General features: G+C 51.6%; 1 protein-coding gene across 1 annotated transcript; it reads right to left on the bottom strand.

Annotated features, from left to right (window-relative positions):
- Positions 1-1,096: 1,096 nt before the first annotated feature.
- DPYSL3 (dihydropyrimidinase-like 3) lies at positions 1,097-18,271 on the bottom strand. Its single transcript, XM_010578765.1, has 13 exons — positions 18,179-18,271; positions 15,659-15,843; positions 14,438-14,602; positions 14,122-14,183; positions 13,615-13,695; positions 11,221-11,289; positions 8,534-8,654; positions 7,343-7,499; positions 4,367-4,508; positions 3,845-4,015; positions 3,064-3,243; positions 2,273-2,435; positions 1,097-1,798 (listed from the first exon to the last, which is right to left on the bottom strand). Exons 1-13 carry the CDS (start codon positions 18,196-18,198, stop codon positions 1,710-1,712), a joined length of 1,605 nt encoding a protein of 534 aa, XP_010577067.1. The 5' UTR covers positions 18,199-18,271; the 3' UTR covers positions 1,097-1,709.
- Between the last annotated feature and the right edge of the window lie 962 nt (positions 18,272-19,233).

Below are 19,233 nucleotides of genomic sequence, written 5' to 3'. Positions count from 1 at the left end.
ACAGCTACCATTGCCTCGCTCTGGTGTGCGTAGTGGAGAAGTTCGTACACCATAAATATGTTTATCTGGGGCCCCAGACAAGGAAACTAGCCCTGCTCATTGCTGGGGAAAAATCTGTTGCTGCATAAATACCATTGTACTGGCTGACGAGAAAAAACCAAACCCTTAAGAACTTAAATGGTAAGAACATCGCATCTTTAAAAATTCCCCAAAGACTTCTAAAACCATCTCTCCTTTCCCCTCTTCCTCTGTAAATAGAGGCACAGTCTCAGCTTAATCACTACCAGGCAACAGGGAAAAATCTTTAATTACTTGATAGCAGAACTTCACAAAACTTCTAAATATGAACAGCCTTCCCCACCCCTGGCACAACTATTCTGGCATGGCCACTTAAGGACTGGTGCATGGACAACTTGTCCTGTCTGCGTTGCAGGCATGTAAAAATAAATATTTCAAGGTCAAATACTTAAGGAAGAAAAAAAAAAAGTGTATTTATTTAGCACAGCCTAAATTGACACTTAATTTTTGTAATACTTAAAAAACAATTTTTTTTTTTTTTTTTTTTTTGCATGCTTTGCAAGCTTTAGAAGGCTGTGACCCTCAGTTTGATAAACACTGCTTGATAGAAAGGGAGCATTTAACTCACAGGTACTCACAGAAAACAGCCTCCAAGCCAGCCCCAGCTGGGAAGACCCAAACACCATGCCCAGGCAGTGCCATGGGGAGCTGGTCTCTGTCACCACACAGATGACAGGTACAGCTCTTGCCAGGTGTTAACAGCCTGTGATGGCCAGGTCCAGCTACAGCCAGAGTCCACACGGACAAACTGAACAGGCTTTTACAAACACTTGCAACACGCTATTTTGCCAATACCTTTGCTTTTGCCTGAGAAGCTACACCTATACCCCCAACACCTACAGCAGCGAGCACCGCACCGTTTCCATCTGACAGCCTGTCCCTGCACTGTAGCTCAAACACAGTCCAAAGCCCCTCCTGGAGTCCCGCTGCCCAGCTCGCCCAGAGGGCACAGCTTCACATCACCCCTGCCCAGCAGCAGCCACCCGAGGAAGAAAAAAGCCAACCAGCAACACCAGTTGTTTGAAGGAACAACTTTTTTTTTTTTAATAAAGAGTACAAAGTAGTAAAACTCCTTACACGAGGCGCTGTGACAGCTGTTACAGAGATGATCTGGGCTCCACCATGGCCCTCATGGTGAAATGCCAACGAGCGCTGTGTGGAGACGAAGGACATGAACACGACACAGACCCACCTGCCCCCACCAGCTTCCATAAACCTGCCCTCCCCATCCCACACTGCATCTCTGGCCGGCCCCTGTCACTTCACCTGCCTGGCCGGTTCACCCACGCCAGGTTGTTCCTGCTGTCCCGTACCATGGCATCCCACACGTGTTCAACACGAATAACACACTGAACCAAGTGACCTGTCTGAGCGGCATGCATACAGAAAGGAAGAGTAAAAACACAACCCGACCAAACCCACAACAACAACAACAGAATTTTAAGGCTATGCATAAAACAAAATGAAGCAATATCTTAAAGCTAGGTAGCAAGTAGCATTTGTGAAACATAAGGCTTGAGGCTTATTTATTCTTCAGAACAGGTTTATTTGCTTTTCCTTCTTAAACACCAATGTACCATTTTTCTTCCTTCGCTTGAACAGGGATTTTGTTTCCTTCTCGGCAGGGACATTTAACTCAGGGAGGTTATGTTGGAGCGGCCTCCCGGGGGCGCAACGATGCGCTTGCTCGCTGAGCGAACTCCTTCATCAATCTGGGTACCTGGGAGTGGACAAGAAAGCACAAAGTGAAGGGGGAAAGCGAAGTTAAAAGCATTTTCTTCACAGCACTGAGCAGTCAGGCAGCCTGGGGTCTCGCCAAAGGGCCTCCTGAGGCTGTCTACAGCAACCTGCTCCCTCTCTGACTCCAGGAAAGACCCTGAGAGCAGCAGTGGCTTGAATGTCACTGTAGATGCTCCTCCGTGAACAGACCCATGCTACAAAGCAGGGTCCGATGCTGCACTGGCACCTCCGTGGCCACAGTCCTTCTTGCTTCTACTGCAAGGTGCAGAGGGGTAGAGGGCCAGCTCTGGCCATGTCCTTTAAGGGACACACAGGGTCTCACATTGCCATGCTCCACTCTTGTGCTCAGCTTGCCCCAGGCTATCTCCCAGCTGCCCCCTGCCCCAGGCCAGGGGCTGGGACAGCATGGCCAGTGGCTCTGCATTCTCCCAGCCCAGACGCCACATTTGTTCACCTGACAGGCTGAATCCAGACTGATGGAGATTCCTGACGGGGGGTGTCTGCCGTGTGGGGGACCCCCTGGTTGACCCTGCAGGGGTGCCCCCCTTGGGGGTGGTGGTCAGGTCAAACACGGGTCCATCATACATGCCCCGGGGCACAGCATGCATCTCCGCCATCTGTCACCAGAGAGAAGAGGACAGTGACGCTTCTCTGCTCCCAGGGAGCATCCTGCCATGGCAGTGTCAGGCTGCAGCGATCCTTGGCTCCCCAGTCCCACCGCAGAGGCAATTCACGCTGCCACCGCTGTGCCCCTCTGTCCTGCATGCCCAAGACCTTCCTGCAGCATTGAGGCCTGGCACAGCCCCACCACCTACCTCCTGTGTGACGGCCTCCCTTCACTCCTGCCCTGCAAAGTGTGCAGAGCCTGGTGCAACAGGCAATCCCTCAGCATGGGTTTGTGCTGTGTGGATGGAGGAGAAGGCCATTTTGCCCAGTCTCCTCGTTTTTAACTCAGCACTTCCCTCCAGACTCCTGCTGCAGCAGGACAGCAACAAGGCCAGGCATCACTGACTGTTGACCCAGATGAGCATCTGCCTCCAGTGGTGGCACACCATCAACACTAAGGTCAAAGCTCTCTACCCAGGCCTTAGCTATCCCAGCTGTAGGTTCAAAATACACCAGTTTGCAGTACTGTTTCCAGGGTCCACAGAGAACAGCCAAGGAAAACCTATCAGTTATTAGGGAAAAGGGCAATTTGGGCTAACAGTGTCCCAACTATGTCTCCTGGCATTCCTGTCTCCTCACCTTCCTCCTGGCTTTGATGCGCTTGTAGACATAGTCAGGGAAAGGGCTGCTGGGCAGGAAGCGTCCAGTCCCCTGGGTCACATGCAGGTTGCCATCCTCCAGCATGATCTTCCCCTGGCATATGACAACCAGCGGGGCCCCACGTAGCTCCATCCCTTCAAAGATGTTGTATTCAGCCGCCTGCAGCAACCAGGGGATGATGGTCAGGAGGGACGTGAGTACTGCCTGCCCACTCAGGGCTGTTTAGTCCCCCCTCGCTGCTGAAGTCACCAGTGCAGGGAGAAGACACCTCTAACAGCCTTGCCTGCCCCAGAGGCCTCCTTTATTTCACTAGTCCACCACACTAAGAACCCACCAGAGCTCCCAACATGAACCAGGACCTGCTGCTTCGGAGCTCACTGTGAGCAAGGACTCCAGCAACAGAGGAGGGCAGGGCCTAGGCTTGAGGTAAGGCATGAACAAAGCATGCTGACAAACTCAGGAAAAATTTGTACCAGGAAGAGGAACCCAGATAAGGAGAAATGCATGTCCTTACACCTGCGTGGGCCAGGCTCAGAAGAGCAACACAGCAGGGTGAGAAAAGCCCTGTGTGCAGAGCCCAGGGCTCAGAGACATCCCACCCCACAGTCACAGCTGGCATCGCCCAGCACCCAGATTCAGTCCTCCTCCTCAGAGCCCAGCATGGCAGGGCAGCACCAAGCTCCCAGCAGCCAGGTAGCCTTCATACAGTGCTACTCGCACCCCACTCTCCAGCATTCCCACAGATGAGCAGAGGGCTTACAGATTGATGGGTTTTTGCCGTGACGATCTTCACTGCATCAGGATCCCATATAACCAGATCGCTGTCTGAGCCCACTGCTATTCTCCCTTTCCGTGGGTACAGGTTGAAGATTTTTGCAGCATTAGTGCTCGTCACAGCCACAAACTGGTTTTCATCCATCTTTCCTGTGGCCTGCTCAGACACAAAGAGAACTAAGCACTCTTTTGGGGAAAGGGAGAGCTAAGAGCCCCAGGAAGCACCAGACTCACTCCCACACAAGCTGCTGGCTGGCTGGGCCCAGACCACTGCAGCTAATCTTACTATTGGCATGAGACAGACCAAAAACTGGGGGCATAGTCACAGCTCCTGGCTGTTCAGCCTGAACCCGCGACAGCTGCCTCTCCTGCTCTGGCTTGTTTTGACTCTCAAAGCCAGAGAGGAGACAGGCAGCTGGGTGTCCAGCTCTGTAGGGGCAAGAACATGGGTGTCCGAAGTGTCCGTCAACCCTGCCCACTCTTGCCCTCTCCCTGGCATGACTCTTACCACTGCCTTGTCCCAGATGACAGACATTCGTTCCTCTATGCCATTGGTCCCTTCTGGGATCGCCGTGAAGTTGTCTTTTCCAATTGCTTTCTGTGCGGTGCTGAATGTACAGTGGGCACTTCCTGAAACCTGCAGGTCACCACTGAGGGGTGGTGGTAACAAAAGCATCATCAGTTGTTTTGTGGTTAGTCAACAGCAGGGACACAAGGGACATGGATCTCCTCTGGGCATGGGTGGCCCCTGGCTCAGTTCTATTTTACTCTGCACCCTCATTTCAATGGCTCCTCAGTCTGAAGCCTTCCACCCAACTCATCTCCTGTGACAGCCACGTCACCTGGGGGCACGGGGGCAAGAGAGCTCCGCCACACTGTGCTGGCCTGCCTGGGACATGGACAGCATTCTGCACACAAGAGGAGCCAACAGCTCAGTTCCCGGGGAACAGGATGGCCTTTGTGTCAAGCCAAAAGATGTCCTTCCATACCGGACTCCATCATTTGCACTAACACAAAGAGAAAAAACCATCCCAGTGTGAGTCAGAAAAATCATTTCTGGCAATTTGTCAGGTCTGCTTGGGAGAGCAGCCTTTCTGCCACACAGGGAGAAAGAGGCCTTTCCACCCGAGGACTGCACCCAGAGCCAGCCCTTTCGTTGTGTACTGCCAGCTCCTGTACTCTGAGGGGCAAGCGCAGCCCTCCCCTGCCCCACAGGAAGCCTGCTGTGGGCAGGTGTCACCCTGTCTCTGGGAGAGGGGACACAGCTGCAGGAGTGGGCTTATGGGGAGCTGAGCCTATGGACTGCCCGCCACTCACACTGCCAACCTTCTCCAGCAAGGAGAGCACCTCAGCCTGGCTCCAGGGCTCTGGCCTGAGACATTTTGTCTGGCAGAAGCTCCTCTCAGCCCCTCATGGACACTCGCAGCATGAGCTGCAGCAGCCAGCAGTGCAGACCAAGAAGGTGTGCTTGCAAGTGCAGGCTGGTCCAAGCTGCAGCCTCTGGCCCAAGCTACAGCGTCTCTGCCACATCACTGCTACAAAAGCAAATGCCCCCCATGGCCACATGTAAATCTGACAGTGGGGTGAAGAGAGGCAGGACTCCCCAGAAGCAGCTCTCTCCAGGAGGCCCAGAAAAGCTTCCCTGCAGTGCTCTACAGCAGGTGCTGCCCAGTGCTGTTATCCAGACTCCTCTGCCCAGAAGGGCTCACTGGTCAGATGACATGCCCTGACCCATCCTGATCCTGACAATGATGGCAGAGGGCAGGAACAAGCAGAGCCTGCAAGCTGCCAACAGGCAAAGCAGTGCAAAGAGCTGCCCATGACTCCCTGGAAGTCACCTGGCTGCTGTTGGGTCCTCGGGGAGCAGTCGATAGGCAGCAGCTGGGAAGTCATTGCCACTGGGCAAAAGGAAGCAGGCCAAATTCTGCCTGCATGAGGCAAGTGGCTGAGCACCTGGCTCCCAGACAGGCTGTGCCTGAACCCAGGATGGTGAGGACACAACGGCTCTGCTCGGGCCTGCGAATCAGCCCTAATCCACTGGTAATCTCCATCTTCCTCTGATAATTTCTGCTATATGTCTTACTGACTGCGCAGCCAGAGGCCCAGGCTGATGACACAGCATGCTTCCTAATCTCCACCAGATTTGTCCCGGTGGAAGAAAACAAGCCATCCAGCCCAGCTGGAGCCTCGCAGCCTCTGCTCCTGCTGAAGCCTCACAGAAAATGGCATGGGAAAGGGGTCAGAACAGATGCCTGTGTGCTGCAGGGACTGGGAAGTGCTCTGGCCTCTCCTCTGAGGTCTGGGGTAAATTTGAAGTGGAAGGGAAGGATTAGAAAGCCAGTTCAGGAGCTGGGCTCACTTTTCCCTGCCAGTCCCTAAGACCTGCACCTATTTCATACATCCAGACTGAGCAGAGGCATCTCTTGCTCCTTGACCAAGCAAAATCCAGGGTGAGCTGCATATTCAGACCCCAAACACACTGGCACCTCTCTTACGCCAGCCATGACATATCCACCCTGGCACAACGCAGGTTTATCCTAATGTGCCGCTCTGCCGAGACACCTCTTACTGACCAGCGATCCCTTGCTCATCTAGTCAGAGACGTTTACAGCATTAACTCAAAGGTCATTTGAGGGGATCCTCAGTGTCAGTCATTCCCTGGCTAACACAGACCAGCCACCACACGCACAGTTAGACATACAAACACAGGGTGAGAGGGGCGTGTGATTCACACGCGGTGCGTGGACAGGGCCAGCAACGAGCTCTGCGTCCCTAGCTGCTGCGCATGCCTTGCCAGTGAGAGGATGGAGTATAACTGTGAAAGGTCAAAGCAAATTGCTGAAGTGCTTGTATTGTTTGCTCTCTATTTTCAACAAATCCCTTCCCCACCCCCTTGCCTTCAGGGTGCAAAAACGACCTATCATCCCTGTCAGATGTGCACGAGCTGCTCTTAAAGGCCTCATGCACTCTGCAGGCTGTACTACTGCTCACCTGTACAGGCATGAGAAAACGTCTGCTTTGTATTCGACTGGTGAGCCCCCACCAGCTTGTGACAACTGTAACCCCTCCACCTCCTCCTGCACCATTGCAACCCAGGCAGCCATTCCCCACCCTGCACATGCAGAAGGGCTTCTCCAGCTTGGTGAATGCTTTCATTGACAAGTCTGTGTTAGCTGGTCCTCATTTCTTTGCCTTCTTCAGGGCATTTAAAATGGTTCATGACTACTTGCCCCAGTATTTTTCTCATTACTGATGTTAAGCTTATAGTGCCTCCCCAGTCCTTCCTCCACTCTCAGAGATAAGCCACCAGAGCTCTGAGCCAAAGCCATTTCATCAGTCAGCTCATTAAATACCTACAGTGAAGTGGTTCAGGTTGGACTAAGGTCTACACTGCCTGGGTACTCCCTAACCTCTTCCTCCCCTATCCAAGGCCAGAGTCTGCTTCGTCCTGCTAGCAGCATCACCCAGCAGAGCTGTCACTCACCTGGCCAGGAGGGAGTTGATGTAGTCAGGAGTTGTTGGATCTGGGCTCAGAGGTGGAGAGACCACAAATGCCGCAGCCTTGGCCCAGTTCTTGCTCCAGTAGTGTGTCCCGTCGGTCCCAAGACTGGCTGTGACTGGCTCACCAAACACCACGTTGCCTGGAAAGGAGGACAGAAAGGATGCTGGTTTGGTGGAGCCTGGAGACATTCTCTGTTCCACAACACTATCAACAGTCTGCCACGCGGAGAGGACAGCCAGACCCACATTGGGCTGTCCCACGCTGCCTGCGTGGACCTCAGGTGCTGGGGCAGGCAGGAGGGACAGCAAGGCTCACATTAGGGGCGACACCTGCCCACCATCACCACAGAGCCCTCCTGCTCAAGGGCACAGATCCTGCTGGCACAGCAAGCCTGGCTGGAGCATGGCACAGGAAGGCACGGCCACAGAGCTGTGTTCCCCAGAAGACACTGCAGAGAGACAAACGATGCTGGAAACCTGGCCCTCCTGCCCCAGCACATGGCTGCTTCCCAACCTGCTCTGCCCCAGCCATGCTCCTGGGAAGCGAGGCCCCTGGTCCCTCTAGGCCCTCTTGCAAGCACTGGTGTCCCACGCTGTAGCAGGGGCATTTCACCCTGCTGACTTTGGTGACAGCCACATCTCAGAGCTGACCAGCAGCACAGGCACACCTGGCAGGGGTCAGGCAATCTGACATGCCCACATGCGTGTGGGGAGTCCCTGCGCTCCACCACCAGTGACAAATGGAGCCCCCAGCCACATCAAAAGGCACCCAGGAACCTCTGAGGGGCCAGGATTTCAAAGGGAGGCCAGAGCTATATGCAGCAGCTCAAACCACTTGCACGTGGATCAGACGAGTCTCCTCAGAGAGCCTTTCACAGCCACAGAAAAACTTTGGTGTTTAAAGCGCTGCTCCTACCTGCAGTTGTTGATGTTACCTGATGTGACAACAGGAGGTGGCTCCATGTGGCCTGATGCAGTGTCCCCATGCCCTTCACAAGTCAGGTAAATCCCTGAACTAACTGCTTCCCAGCAGAAGGGGAAGCACTGGACTTGCACTCAAGGCACAGTGGCGGTCTTGGCAAAACAATCATGAGGACATGGGCACCACTTAATCCAGCTGTCCAGGATCCCAGCAGCAACAGCAAGGCTGTGTGCAGCAGCAGCTGCCACTCACCTTTTTTTCTGGCTTGCGAGATGAGGTCAGCAGCACTTTTGCTCATCACTTTAGTCACATAGAGAGGACAGTTGGTCTGGCTGGCAATAGTGATGGCCCGGAAGACAGCTTCTGCTTCCAGCTGGAAAAGAGAACAGTGCAGGGCTGCAGAGGAGCACTGGGTGAGTAGGGAGGAGCCCCTGTTCCTCTCGGCACACCACGGATTGCTGCTGACACTCTGTGCCCTCGCTCTTACCCTGGACTCCCCAGGGACAGGTTAATCAGGGAGACCTGAGGGGTGAAGCCTCAGTCTCCCTAGGGCCTGGCCCAAATCGCAGGCTACAGCCACACAACGCTCAGCAGGGGAGTGCTGTCTGGACTGTGCTCGGGGTCGAGCGCAGAGCTGCATCGGCTGTTTTTTCCACTGTCTGGTTCCAGCTCTCCTGACAACCAGAGAAGGCCAGGGACTGCTGCCCGCGCTTGACAGCATGGCTCACTGGCTGACGCCAGACAGCGAAAGGGTCTGCCCCTTCAGACCGCTCACAGATCCAGGCTCTCCTGCGGCTGTGTTTGGTTTAACCAAATGTCACCCTGCCTGTGGCTGGGGTGCAACAAGCTATGCGCTGGCATGCTGTTTGCATCAGGGTCTGGCTGTCGTGTGATGCAGCTGCTGTTCATCCCAGCCTGCTGACACCCGCCCCGTGTTTCACTGTCCTGCTGTTAGCGGAGGGTGAATTTCGATCACAAGGGATATCTTTGGACTATTACATCAGCCCATGCTCAGCCTGAGCTCAACCCCCGAGGTTCTCCAAGTGTTTGCTCTACAGTTTGGCTTCAAGCTTCAGCATGAGAAAGTTCAAAACAGAAGCCTTAAAAAGACAATGTACCAATCAGCTAGCTCCCGGGGGAGGCCAGGACTGCCAGCTGCAGGGAAGGCAGTAACTGCCTGCAGGCCAGGCAGCTGGCTGTGCAAGCTTAATTCTCCCAGTAGCAGGAGAAGCAGACCACTGCACCCAGACACACATGCACTCGTACACCTCTTGTACTTCTGCAGGCCTATTTGCTGCACAGTGAAAAGAGGTTTTTCTCTTCTGCTTCAAGACTCCTTAAACAGAAATTTAAACAGAAAACATTTCTATCAGCCCACTTATGGACTTCGAGTAGTTGACGGGGTTTAACATGTGGATAGGAGCAAACAGAGCCATCACTGAACACGCTTCACAGCAGGTTACAATCTGGAGCAGCACCATCCTGTCCTACTGGGTCACCACCATCACCTGATAGAAGAGCATGTCTTTAACCCCCACTGAGGTCTCTCCGGGACAAAGCAGACCCACGGAGCTATGGACCACTCTCCCAATGCTTTGCCATCAACCTGCAGGCTTTACGGGGGGTAGCAGGGTCATCTGTGCTCTACCTAACATTTTCCCAGGTAGAGTGTGTTCTGGAAGAGGGACACTGTTTATTTTCAAAGGCAATGAGATCTGGATTTAGCTGGACAGAAGATATCTAGAGCCTTCTTGTACTGTTCTCAGTTGCATTATGCTTTAATGGCATTTCAAGATCAAACACTCAACAACGTTTTACCAGCTTTGGACGAGAAGAACCGCAGTGCTGTCTTATGATAATAAGACAGTTCCCAAATCCTGGCACAACCACAGCATCCCGTAATCGTGGGTTAGCTTGCCAACTAGTGGCAATGGGTCTAGAGCCATAAAAATAAATGGCAGTTTACACACAGAGGGACTCTGATCTATTGTATTTGATATTGAGTCTCTTCCCTGTACAGGTAAATGCTTTACACTCTCATACTTCAGAGAGAATAAGCACTGTATTACACTAGGCTATATATGTTGTTACCAGCTATAATACAGTCAACTTCCTACACTTTTAATTTAAGCCAACTGATTTTATTTCCAGCAGACCCTGAAGTACAAATCTGTCCCAGCGTTCCCCTGCTCAGCTTTGCTATTGTACCAAATTCCTATTGTTCTCTTCTTTCACATGCTGTGGAAAGTTTAAAGCACCTCTCAGCGGGGACCTATCTCAAGAAAACCTGTCTAAAATTAGACTCAACTCAGATTAATGGACCAAACAGAAAAATACCCTGCAAGCTAAAATTAGAAGTAATCTAATTAGTGTCTTGACAATGATTTGTAACCAGGGAATTCCCCCTCTCCTTCCCTCCCACTCCTTCTACCAATGGCTTTGCCAGTCTGATTTTGAAACGCACTTTAGACCCTAAACTGAGATTAAGCAGGAAGAGGCTGGAATCTGTCTGCACTCAGACAGACATGAACAGTGAATTTTCAGAGGAACTAAAACTCACCATTTGATTCTCCTCAGGCCTCTCACACCCATGGAGTCACCTATATAAGACAAATGCTCCCAAACCAGCCCCAAATACTGCTACAGCCATATAGACCTTTTTGTTGATCGATTAATCTCTGAGAGACACAGAAGCCCTTGTCTCTGCTAGGAGACTCAAGCAAGACTGAAAAATGTTTGTCACAAACATGCACCTCGCTCTTTCCTGAGCTGATGATGAACAAGACAGTATTGCCTGTATAAATGGATACCCATGGATGCATACACACACACACACAACCCCAATGCTTGCTTGGCCCCACTACATACACTAAGCCCTACTGTGACTTGTGGGGATAGCTCTTCAGTACAGCAAGGCTGTACTGTCATTTGCACCTTACCTCCTCAGGTCTGCTCAGCACATGGCCCTCGGGGCCGGTTATTCCCATCTCCAACATCCTGGTTTGCTCCTAGGACATTGAAAGGACAGAGGATGTTACAGGGCTGTGAAACTATCAACCACACAGAAAAGCAGACCCCTCCCATGTCGAGCCCTTCCCTCGGGACTGCCACCACCCTGCATCCTGTGGGGCCACCGCGCACAGTGAGAGGCTGCTGCACCCTTAAGGAGTCTGAGAGAGAAAGAGGGAGGATGGGGAAACAGGAGGGCTTGGAGGGAGCATAGACACTGACTGAAACCTCTTCAATGAAACAAGCACAGTGTGGAGGGAAAAAGGGTACAAAACCCCCCAGCTCCATGTATAGCACTTGATGTTTACAGTCCCTTTCTAAGGCCCTCCCTGGTTCCCCTTCTGAAAAGCAAGTAATCGGAGTAGAAACTATTGAGAAAACAATTATTAAAGCCAATAAAAAAATTCTCATCCCAAGGTTACTCCTGGGTCCCCAGTGCTGTTATTTAATCATTTGGAAATCAGCAAGTGCTAAATCATGTCCTGTATCGATTTCTATAGAAGCTGGTGGTGTATGGTGTTAGTTCCAATATTAACATTATCCCAAGTATTTTGCTGTTATAATTAAGGACCATGGATAATTGTGTGTGTGTGCACCACATGTGCTGGCCTGCCTATCTCCTGTCTGTACCCTAGAGACTTCTCTTGTATTCCCTCATTTCAAACGTCTCCCTTTGACAGAGCTCAAACGAAACACGCAGGGGGACTTTATGGTCTTCCCTGACCAAGGCACTCGGGGATCTTTCTGATGCGACCCTCACACCTTTATCCACATGCTGTCGCTGCCTGTGGCAATGCACGTGTTTGCTCTCACCCAACACCCGCCCTTGAATTGCAGAAACCACATGCAGTTGCACAACAGGCAACATTTCTCCAAGAGGTGTTGTGGGGCGTGAAGTGGATGCACAGCAGCAGTAATATTAAGCCTGTAAGCAAGCAGTTTTATGCACTTTTTCTCGTGCCTTGTAGAGTATTGAGCATATTATGGGTATTAAATAATGCCACCAATCTGTGTCAAGACTGTGTAACTCCTGCAGCGATAACAGATGTGTTCACAGCTGTTGGAGGAGCGTATCAAAGGATGAGGCTGCACAGCAGGTAAGTGCTGTGTGTCACCTCCTCTGACACATTCTCTGCCAAGTGAAAGTGCCAAGCAAAGACTTGACAATACTCGCGTCTTGCTCTTCATCCACCACAAAGCACTCTCCCACCACCTACAGCATGTCAGAGTCTGAAGTCAGGAGCTCTGCTCATGTCTATTTCTGTTCAGGCCATGCATCACATCTCTTCCCCTGCAACCTCCTCTCCTATGTTTACCAAACTGGAGAAACACACAGTCGCCAGGACCACTGAAATAAAATGGACTGAAATGGCGAATGGAGAGGACAAATCCTCTGCCTTCTTCCTGGGAACCACCACCAGCAGATGACCACAAGCATCATTCTTTGTGCTAACAACATGCTGAGCCCCACATCAGCGTGGGATTTTTCAACCACTCCTGACAGAAGGAAGCAATTCCCAGGGCTGTGAAGTGCTACCAACTAATAGTTTTGGGGCATTTTGTGGTTAGGCTGGTGCTGAAGTAGAGAAACTCTAGCCAATACAATTCCTCTGATGACTCTTTGTTCTCATGTGAAAGAGCCATCCAATTGTGCACTGCAGCTCTAAAAAGTCCAAAGAAAAACTGTTGCAGTCTGAGAGGATGTTCAAAGAATGACCTTTTAGTTCACACTTCTTCAACTCCCAAGAATGAGACAGACAGGAAAAAAACTAGTTGCAGAACGTAACTGAGCAATGTCTTCTCCATCTTAATGAAAATCAAAACATTTGGACTTTCACTCATCCAGCACCAATTACAACACAGCGGGCCAATACAGACTACCCACTTGAACACCAAACCACATCCCTCATAACAATTCCCTTGCAAATCCAGCTCCATTAGCCAGCTGCTCGCTTGCAGCAGGGAGAAGATTCCTCTCTTGCCACGGCACTTTTCAGTACACTTTAACTCTCAGCTGATTATGTGCAAGGCAAAGGTCTCTGCCTCTCCACACTGAAAAAGAGCTGCAGTTGGAATGAACATACTGTACTTGATGGCCCACTCTCTTCCATTTAGATAATGGCTAATACACTATTTCAGATTTGCTTACGAACCACATACTCACAGCAGAAAGTCTTTGTAAATTTGATATTGCTGCTGAGCAGCAAAGAGATCACCTTGCAAAAGATGTCCATGCAGCTTTAAAGCCATTTTGCTAATGCCCCAAGCCAAACCTGCCTGGGATAGACTTTCAGTCCCTGCATACCAGAAGAGTAGTTAGTTACCTGTGCAATTATGTCCCCATTTTCAGCATGAACTTGAGCTATGGCACCCAGCTCTGCCAGGCAGCTGAATATCTCATACAGCTAAAACAGAGACAAGAAAAAACGATTACCAAGCAGACAGACTGCCCCAGCCTGTGCATGGCCTCGGCACCCCACACGGCCCTTCAGCCGAAGGCCCTGGCAGCAGCAGGGCCCGGCGTGGGCGCGCTGGGACCGGCTCTGGCCATGCCGGACAGTGCTCTCCGAAGGCCATGGCTGCCGGTGGATGCTCTTAGTGATCTCCACGCCAGACCTCTGCCCCCACCTGTGGCACAGGGGCCCGGCCAGCCCGTGGCTGGCACACCATGGCCACAGCCTGGGGGCAGCCCTCAGAAGGCAGCGAGGGCAGAGGAGAGGAACCTCGAGGCCCGGCCACCTGCCGCCCCAGCCTCCCCGCGCCCAGCATGGCTGCCGTGTCCCCCGCTGCCCCTCGCATCGACGCAACCAAGGCAGTGAAGGGGGTCTCACCTCGGTGTTCGACATCTGGTACAAATCCTTGTAGGCCATGTACACCATGAAGGAGTTAACTCCTAGGGGCAGAGCAGAGAGGAGAAAGGGGTGAGCCGGGGGCTCTCCCTCCCAGATGGTCTGGTCAGGCTGCCTGCTCTGGGCTGCCTTCCCCATCAGCTCATCCGCAGGGCACAACTCCCACTCACGGCTGCGCAGGACCGCAGCCGGTGCTCGACAGCGAGAGGACGGACGACAGCACAGTCGCCCCTTGCCCTCCTTGGCGAGGGGACGCGGCTCGCCACGGCCCACGTGCAGGGAGCAGAGGGCAACAAACCTTTCTCTTGGACCATGGTGTGCAGCTCCTGCCGGATGCGGTCGCTCCAGCGGGGGATGTCCACGTGCAGCGCGTAGTCGCAGCAGGCCTTCCCATCGGCCCGCTCCCGCCACCGCTCCAACGCCTCTGCCAGGCTGGACTCGGGGTCTGGCACCACGTGGTCCACTGCAGCAGCACAGTGGGGGCAAGGGGTGGGCGAGGGCTCCCCTCCCGGACCACCCCACCCCGGCCCTGCACGCTGCCGGGCATCTCCGTGATCCCAGGCTTGTCTCCTCAGCAGCTTCAGGGCAGCTCCGAAGAGGCCCCCACTACCTCTGCCATGTGCCTGGGCTCCTCTGAGTGCACTTATCAGCAGGGAAGCACACAGAGCCTTTGCTTAACAGCCCTTGGCATAGGACCAGGGGCTTTTACAGGCTTCTGCTGAGAAATCAGCTGAAAGCTGAAGGGCCTTGTCCTTCCTCACCCCCGCTTCCATCCCATTAACACATAGCCTCCTCCCACGCTGCCATACTAACGCACCTTTTATTGCCCACCATGTAATCCCCTTGCCTTGCCGCAGTCCATTTCACACAACTTATTTTTTTGGCCCAGGGGAAGGAGAAACAGTGGGGGGAGGACAAGAAACCCAGTCCTTTACTGGAAGGATCAACAGTTGCTCCTGCATCCGAAGGAACCCTGCAGTGTACACAGCTGTGACCACTGCACAGCAGTAAAACCTGGACCTCAAACCAGCACACAGCCATGGCCTTCCCCAGGGAACGATCTGAGAACTCCCTTTCCTTTTCCATTAACGCTGTTTATTTCCGAGCAGTGCGGGATGCCAGGACATTGCTCTGTTCCTCTGCTCAGAATCCTCTATGCATCATGCTGCCCTATTTTTATTTAACAGGGAAGAAAGTTATGCCGTTGTTCCTTTCTGAGGGTCCCAGGGGCACCAGTGGCTGTAGACAATGAAGCACTGCAGAATATGGGATCTGCAAGGGCAAGGGGTCCTATGCAAATCTCCTGTCCCACCACTTCGTTATGAGTAAGGACTCCAAAGATTCATCCCAATCCTCACTCTCTAGACTAAACTGACAGAGATCACAAAAAAGATGAGCACACTGTCATGGACCTTTAAAACAAAGACGACTGAGAAAAGCAAAGAGAAAAACAGATAACTGGGCGATGTTCCAAGAGTGCTGGCTACTGTCATGTACAGGACCTGTCTGCTGCACTCACTGATCATGGTGGTTCCACCAGCCAGGGCCGCTTTCGTTCCTTGGAAGAAATCATCCACAGCTGTCATCCCCTTGTATGGCATCTGCAGGCGAGTGTGGACATCAATTCCTCCAGGGATCACCATCTTCCCATTGGCTTCTATGGTTTTGACCCCTCCAGGGACAATCAGATTGTCTCCAATCTGCCTGATGAGATGATACCAAGATGGTACAAAGGAAAACCAGCCACAACATAATCAATGAACAGTTCAGTTAGGGAGCAGCCAGGTCAACTCCCACCTATGGCAGAAGTGCCCCACTCCCACACCTGGGCTTGCAGGAGCCAGCAGAGTGAAACCACCTAACTGCAGCAAAATGCAGGATTGTCTGGCTTGCTTAAGCCTGCGATTTGCATAGTCCAGGGGTGGCTGCCATCTGTCTGACTGCTCTAGTGGTGTCTATGATGGCACCTGCTGTCTGGGGCAGGCACTGGGTTGGGGTAGCTGAAGAGTATGGTCTGATGGGCACACAGATCTCTGCAGTGTATGGTGAGAAGCTGCCTAGGACACTTCATACCCCACAGACTCGTGAGTCAGACTCCTGCAAGCGTTTCCAGTGTAGCGGTCCTACCTGTTCACCCAGGGTGCATGCTCACAAAACCTGACACCAGCCCTGCTTCCAGTAAGCTGCACCCCTAATCTCTCCTCTCCCCCATCCTTCTGCCCACCGTAAGTAAGGCTCAAGCCTGAGGCTTACTTACAGAGAAAGATGATTTCCCAGTGTAATGCCACAGCTGCTAGGCCAGCTCAGGGCTTGTCAGGGACTTGTAATGCTGCTCACAGCACAAAGTCCCAAGGGTAAAGGGAAGCCTCCCTCCAGAGAGCTGGGGAGGAGCTCACAAAGCTCACAGCATGGCTGGCTGCAGCCCGGCTGAGCTCACAGCACAGCCTGGAAGCACTGGGCTCACTCTCTTCCCAAGGCGCACAGAGTCCTCCCGTCCCCAGGACCTCCCTTCTCACATTGTCTTCTTCATGCTCCTGAAGGACATCTTTGCTGTCAGCAGGACCATGATGTAGTGAAGGCAGCTAAAATCCCAAGTACCTAAAAATATCTTCTGAAAACAGGAAACGTAAAAAGTTCCAGTATACATCTATTCACAACCTACTATTATAGTCCTCTGGAGTTTGTGCTGTTCTAGCACACAACATTCTCCTCCCTAGACATACCCAGCCCTCCTGCAGGCCAGGTCACCTGAACCTTAGGACTCCCTTCACTCAGGCTCCCGCCCCCTCAATCCCTTTATCTGTCCATATGTAGCACTCAGCCTTCAAATCTCGTCTTTCAGAAATCCTATTTTCATCAAACCTTCCTCAGTCTTCCCTGATAAATCAAGATAAAAGACAAGTTGGTTTTAGTGGAAAATTTCTGGTTTCCTTGGCACACTAGGGAGGTAAAAGAGGAGCAAATTCCATTTTTGCATTTCATTCAACCTTAGTCACTTTGCAAGTTTCTTTCCTTAGCGTAACAAAAGTTCTGTTGACAAAAATGCTCACTCCAGTGTCCTCACAGCAATAAACCAGCAGCTCTTTCCATCGCTTTTATTGAGATGAATCCATCAGCAAAGGACTTAAACTGCTCACTGTATTCTTACCAGAATTCACTTGCAAGAACATTTCACTTCCAAGGCAATGAAATTCTGTGACCTCCAGGCTGCAGACGAGGCTAAGTGATTTGCCCAAGGATACCCAGAAAGTCTGTGCCATAGCAAGGCCTGAAGCTGGCTCTGATCCCTGCCTCGGTACAAGTACTAGTCAATCATGAATGCTCTTGTCCACCAGCTAAAAACAGCCTCATAAAAATACTTCCTGACATACTTCTCTGCTAGACTTTTAAAATATACCATCCTGGGAAGGCTGGATATTTTCCTCTTACCATAGAGCAAGCAATGGCTTTTCAAGTCTCTCCGCTATAAACTATCACGGTTCTTTCAATTCACCCAGCTTGGATCTGGTCCCAACGTGATACACTTGCCACATTTGAACTCCAGCCTTTGAACAATGGAGTTATTACTGCACCTCTGAAACACACACGAAGAAGCTGGGGGACCCTAGAGGTTTGCCTGCAATTCCTGAAAATCTCAGGGATGCAGATGACCTGTAGCACAGCACTGTCCTTGTTAGGGCTAACAAATGGGATCTTGTGTGGGGTCATTCATACTAATACTGTTAACACAGGGCAAAACAGGAATCAAAGATAAATCTTGTTCCTGGTGCAATTAGATGCAGCTTTGTTGTACAATGCATGCTGTATCACGAAGTCACCAGCCCGACTGCAATTCAGTCACTGGAGTTACTATGGAAACATGTCAGGCAATCACATATGTGCTCACACACACTGCAGAGAGCTGACCTCTAACCAGAGTGGGCTATCAAGTTTTACTGGCTGGCAAGTTGGCAACAGACCACATCAACAAAAAGCCAATAACCATCCAACCTGAAGCTGATTTAAGGGGAGAGAGAGATAATAGAAGTCCCACACTTACTTTATGAGGCCATCCTCCATGTAAATGTCAGCATAGAATGACTGGTCATCATTGACTATTCTCCCTCCTTTAATAAGGAGACGATCACTCTGTGAAGGGAAGAACACAGCAGTTGTCAGCAGCAGGCAATACACATGCTTCTCAGCAGCCAGTTCTGTGCCCTTCTTGGGTGCTCTCCTACCGCATCAGATGGATCACCCCAACAGCCAATACTGCAGAAAGTTCACATCTGTACCAACACTTGAAACAACAGGAGAAGAGGAAAGGATTGACAAAATCATATTCGTAAGGCTGTTTCTGAATGGAACAGGTGCTGCCAGAAACACCATTGAGGCAGAATGAGTACAAAGGAGAGTCACTGGGGACACAGCAAATATGCTTCCATAAAATATACAGAGACAAGTCAAAAGCTTCCTACACCAGGTCATTATGCACATAAATCTGCAGGCAGCACAAGCCACAAGCCACACACCAGTATTTACAGCAAGTTTGTTACTAAGGGCATATGCTTAAATCTTATCCAAATACCATGCAAAATAAGTTGCATTAAAGAAGACAATTTAAATCTCTCTCATCTGTTACCACCTTGCAAAGACCACCAACAGGAGAGGCAACCCTGAAGATGATGGAACCCATCCCTCCCCTACAATGCTCAGCATAGTCCTGAGGTATTTCACAATGTCACAGGTCTACACATGACCCAGGAAACATTGAACTGTGTTACCGTCTTATCATTTACCACCTCCTCTCTTCTCCTGTCTACTGACCTAAGTGGCCAGCAGCCTTCTCTGAAGGAGCACAGCCAGACAGTGGAGGAGCACCCAGACCAGAACTCTCTTATGCTCTTCCTATATTCATGCTTCTGGACCTGGGCAACCCAGCATACACTGATGGGAGAGAACGGACACTGTCCTGTGGGGAACAGACCCTGTCCTGAGGAACTGGGAAGGCTGAGGTCCTGCTCTTCTACCTCCACCTGCACAAGTCCAAACACCAGCTGCAGGCAGTACAGGGGCAAACAGCCCAATCTCACACATGGCTCACATGTATTCAGG

This window comes from Haliaeetus leucocephalus, unplaced genomic scaffold (genome assembly GCF_000737465.1).
Source record: "Haliaeetus leucocephalus isolate CR32 unplaced genomic scaffold, Haliaeetus_leucocephalus-4.0 Scaffold656, whole genome shotgun sequence".
Taxonomy (NCBI): Eukaryota; Metazoa; Chordata; class Aves; order Accipitriformes; family Accipitridae; genus Haliaeetus; species Haliaeetus leucocephalus.
This window is presented reverse-complemented; position numbering and strand designations above follow the sequence as displayed.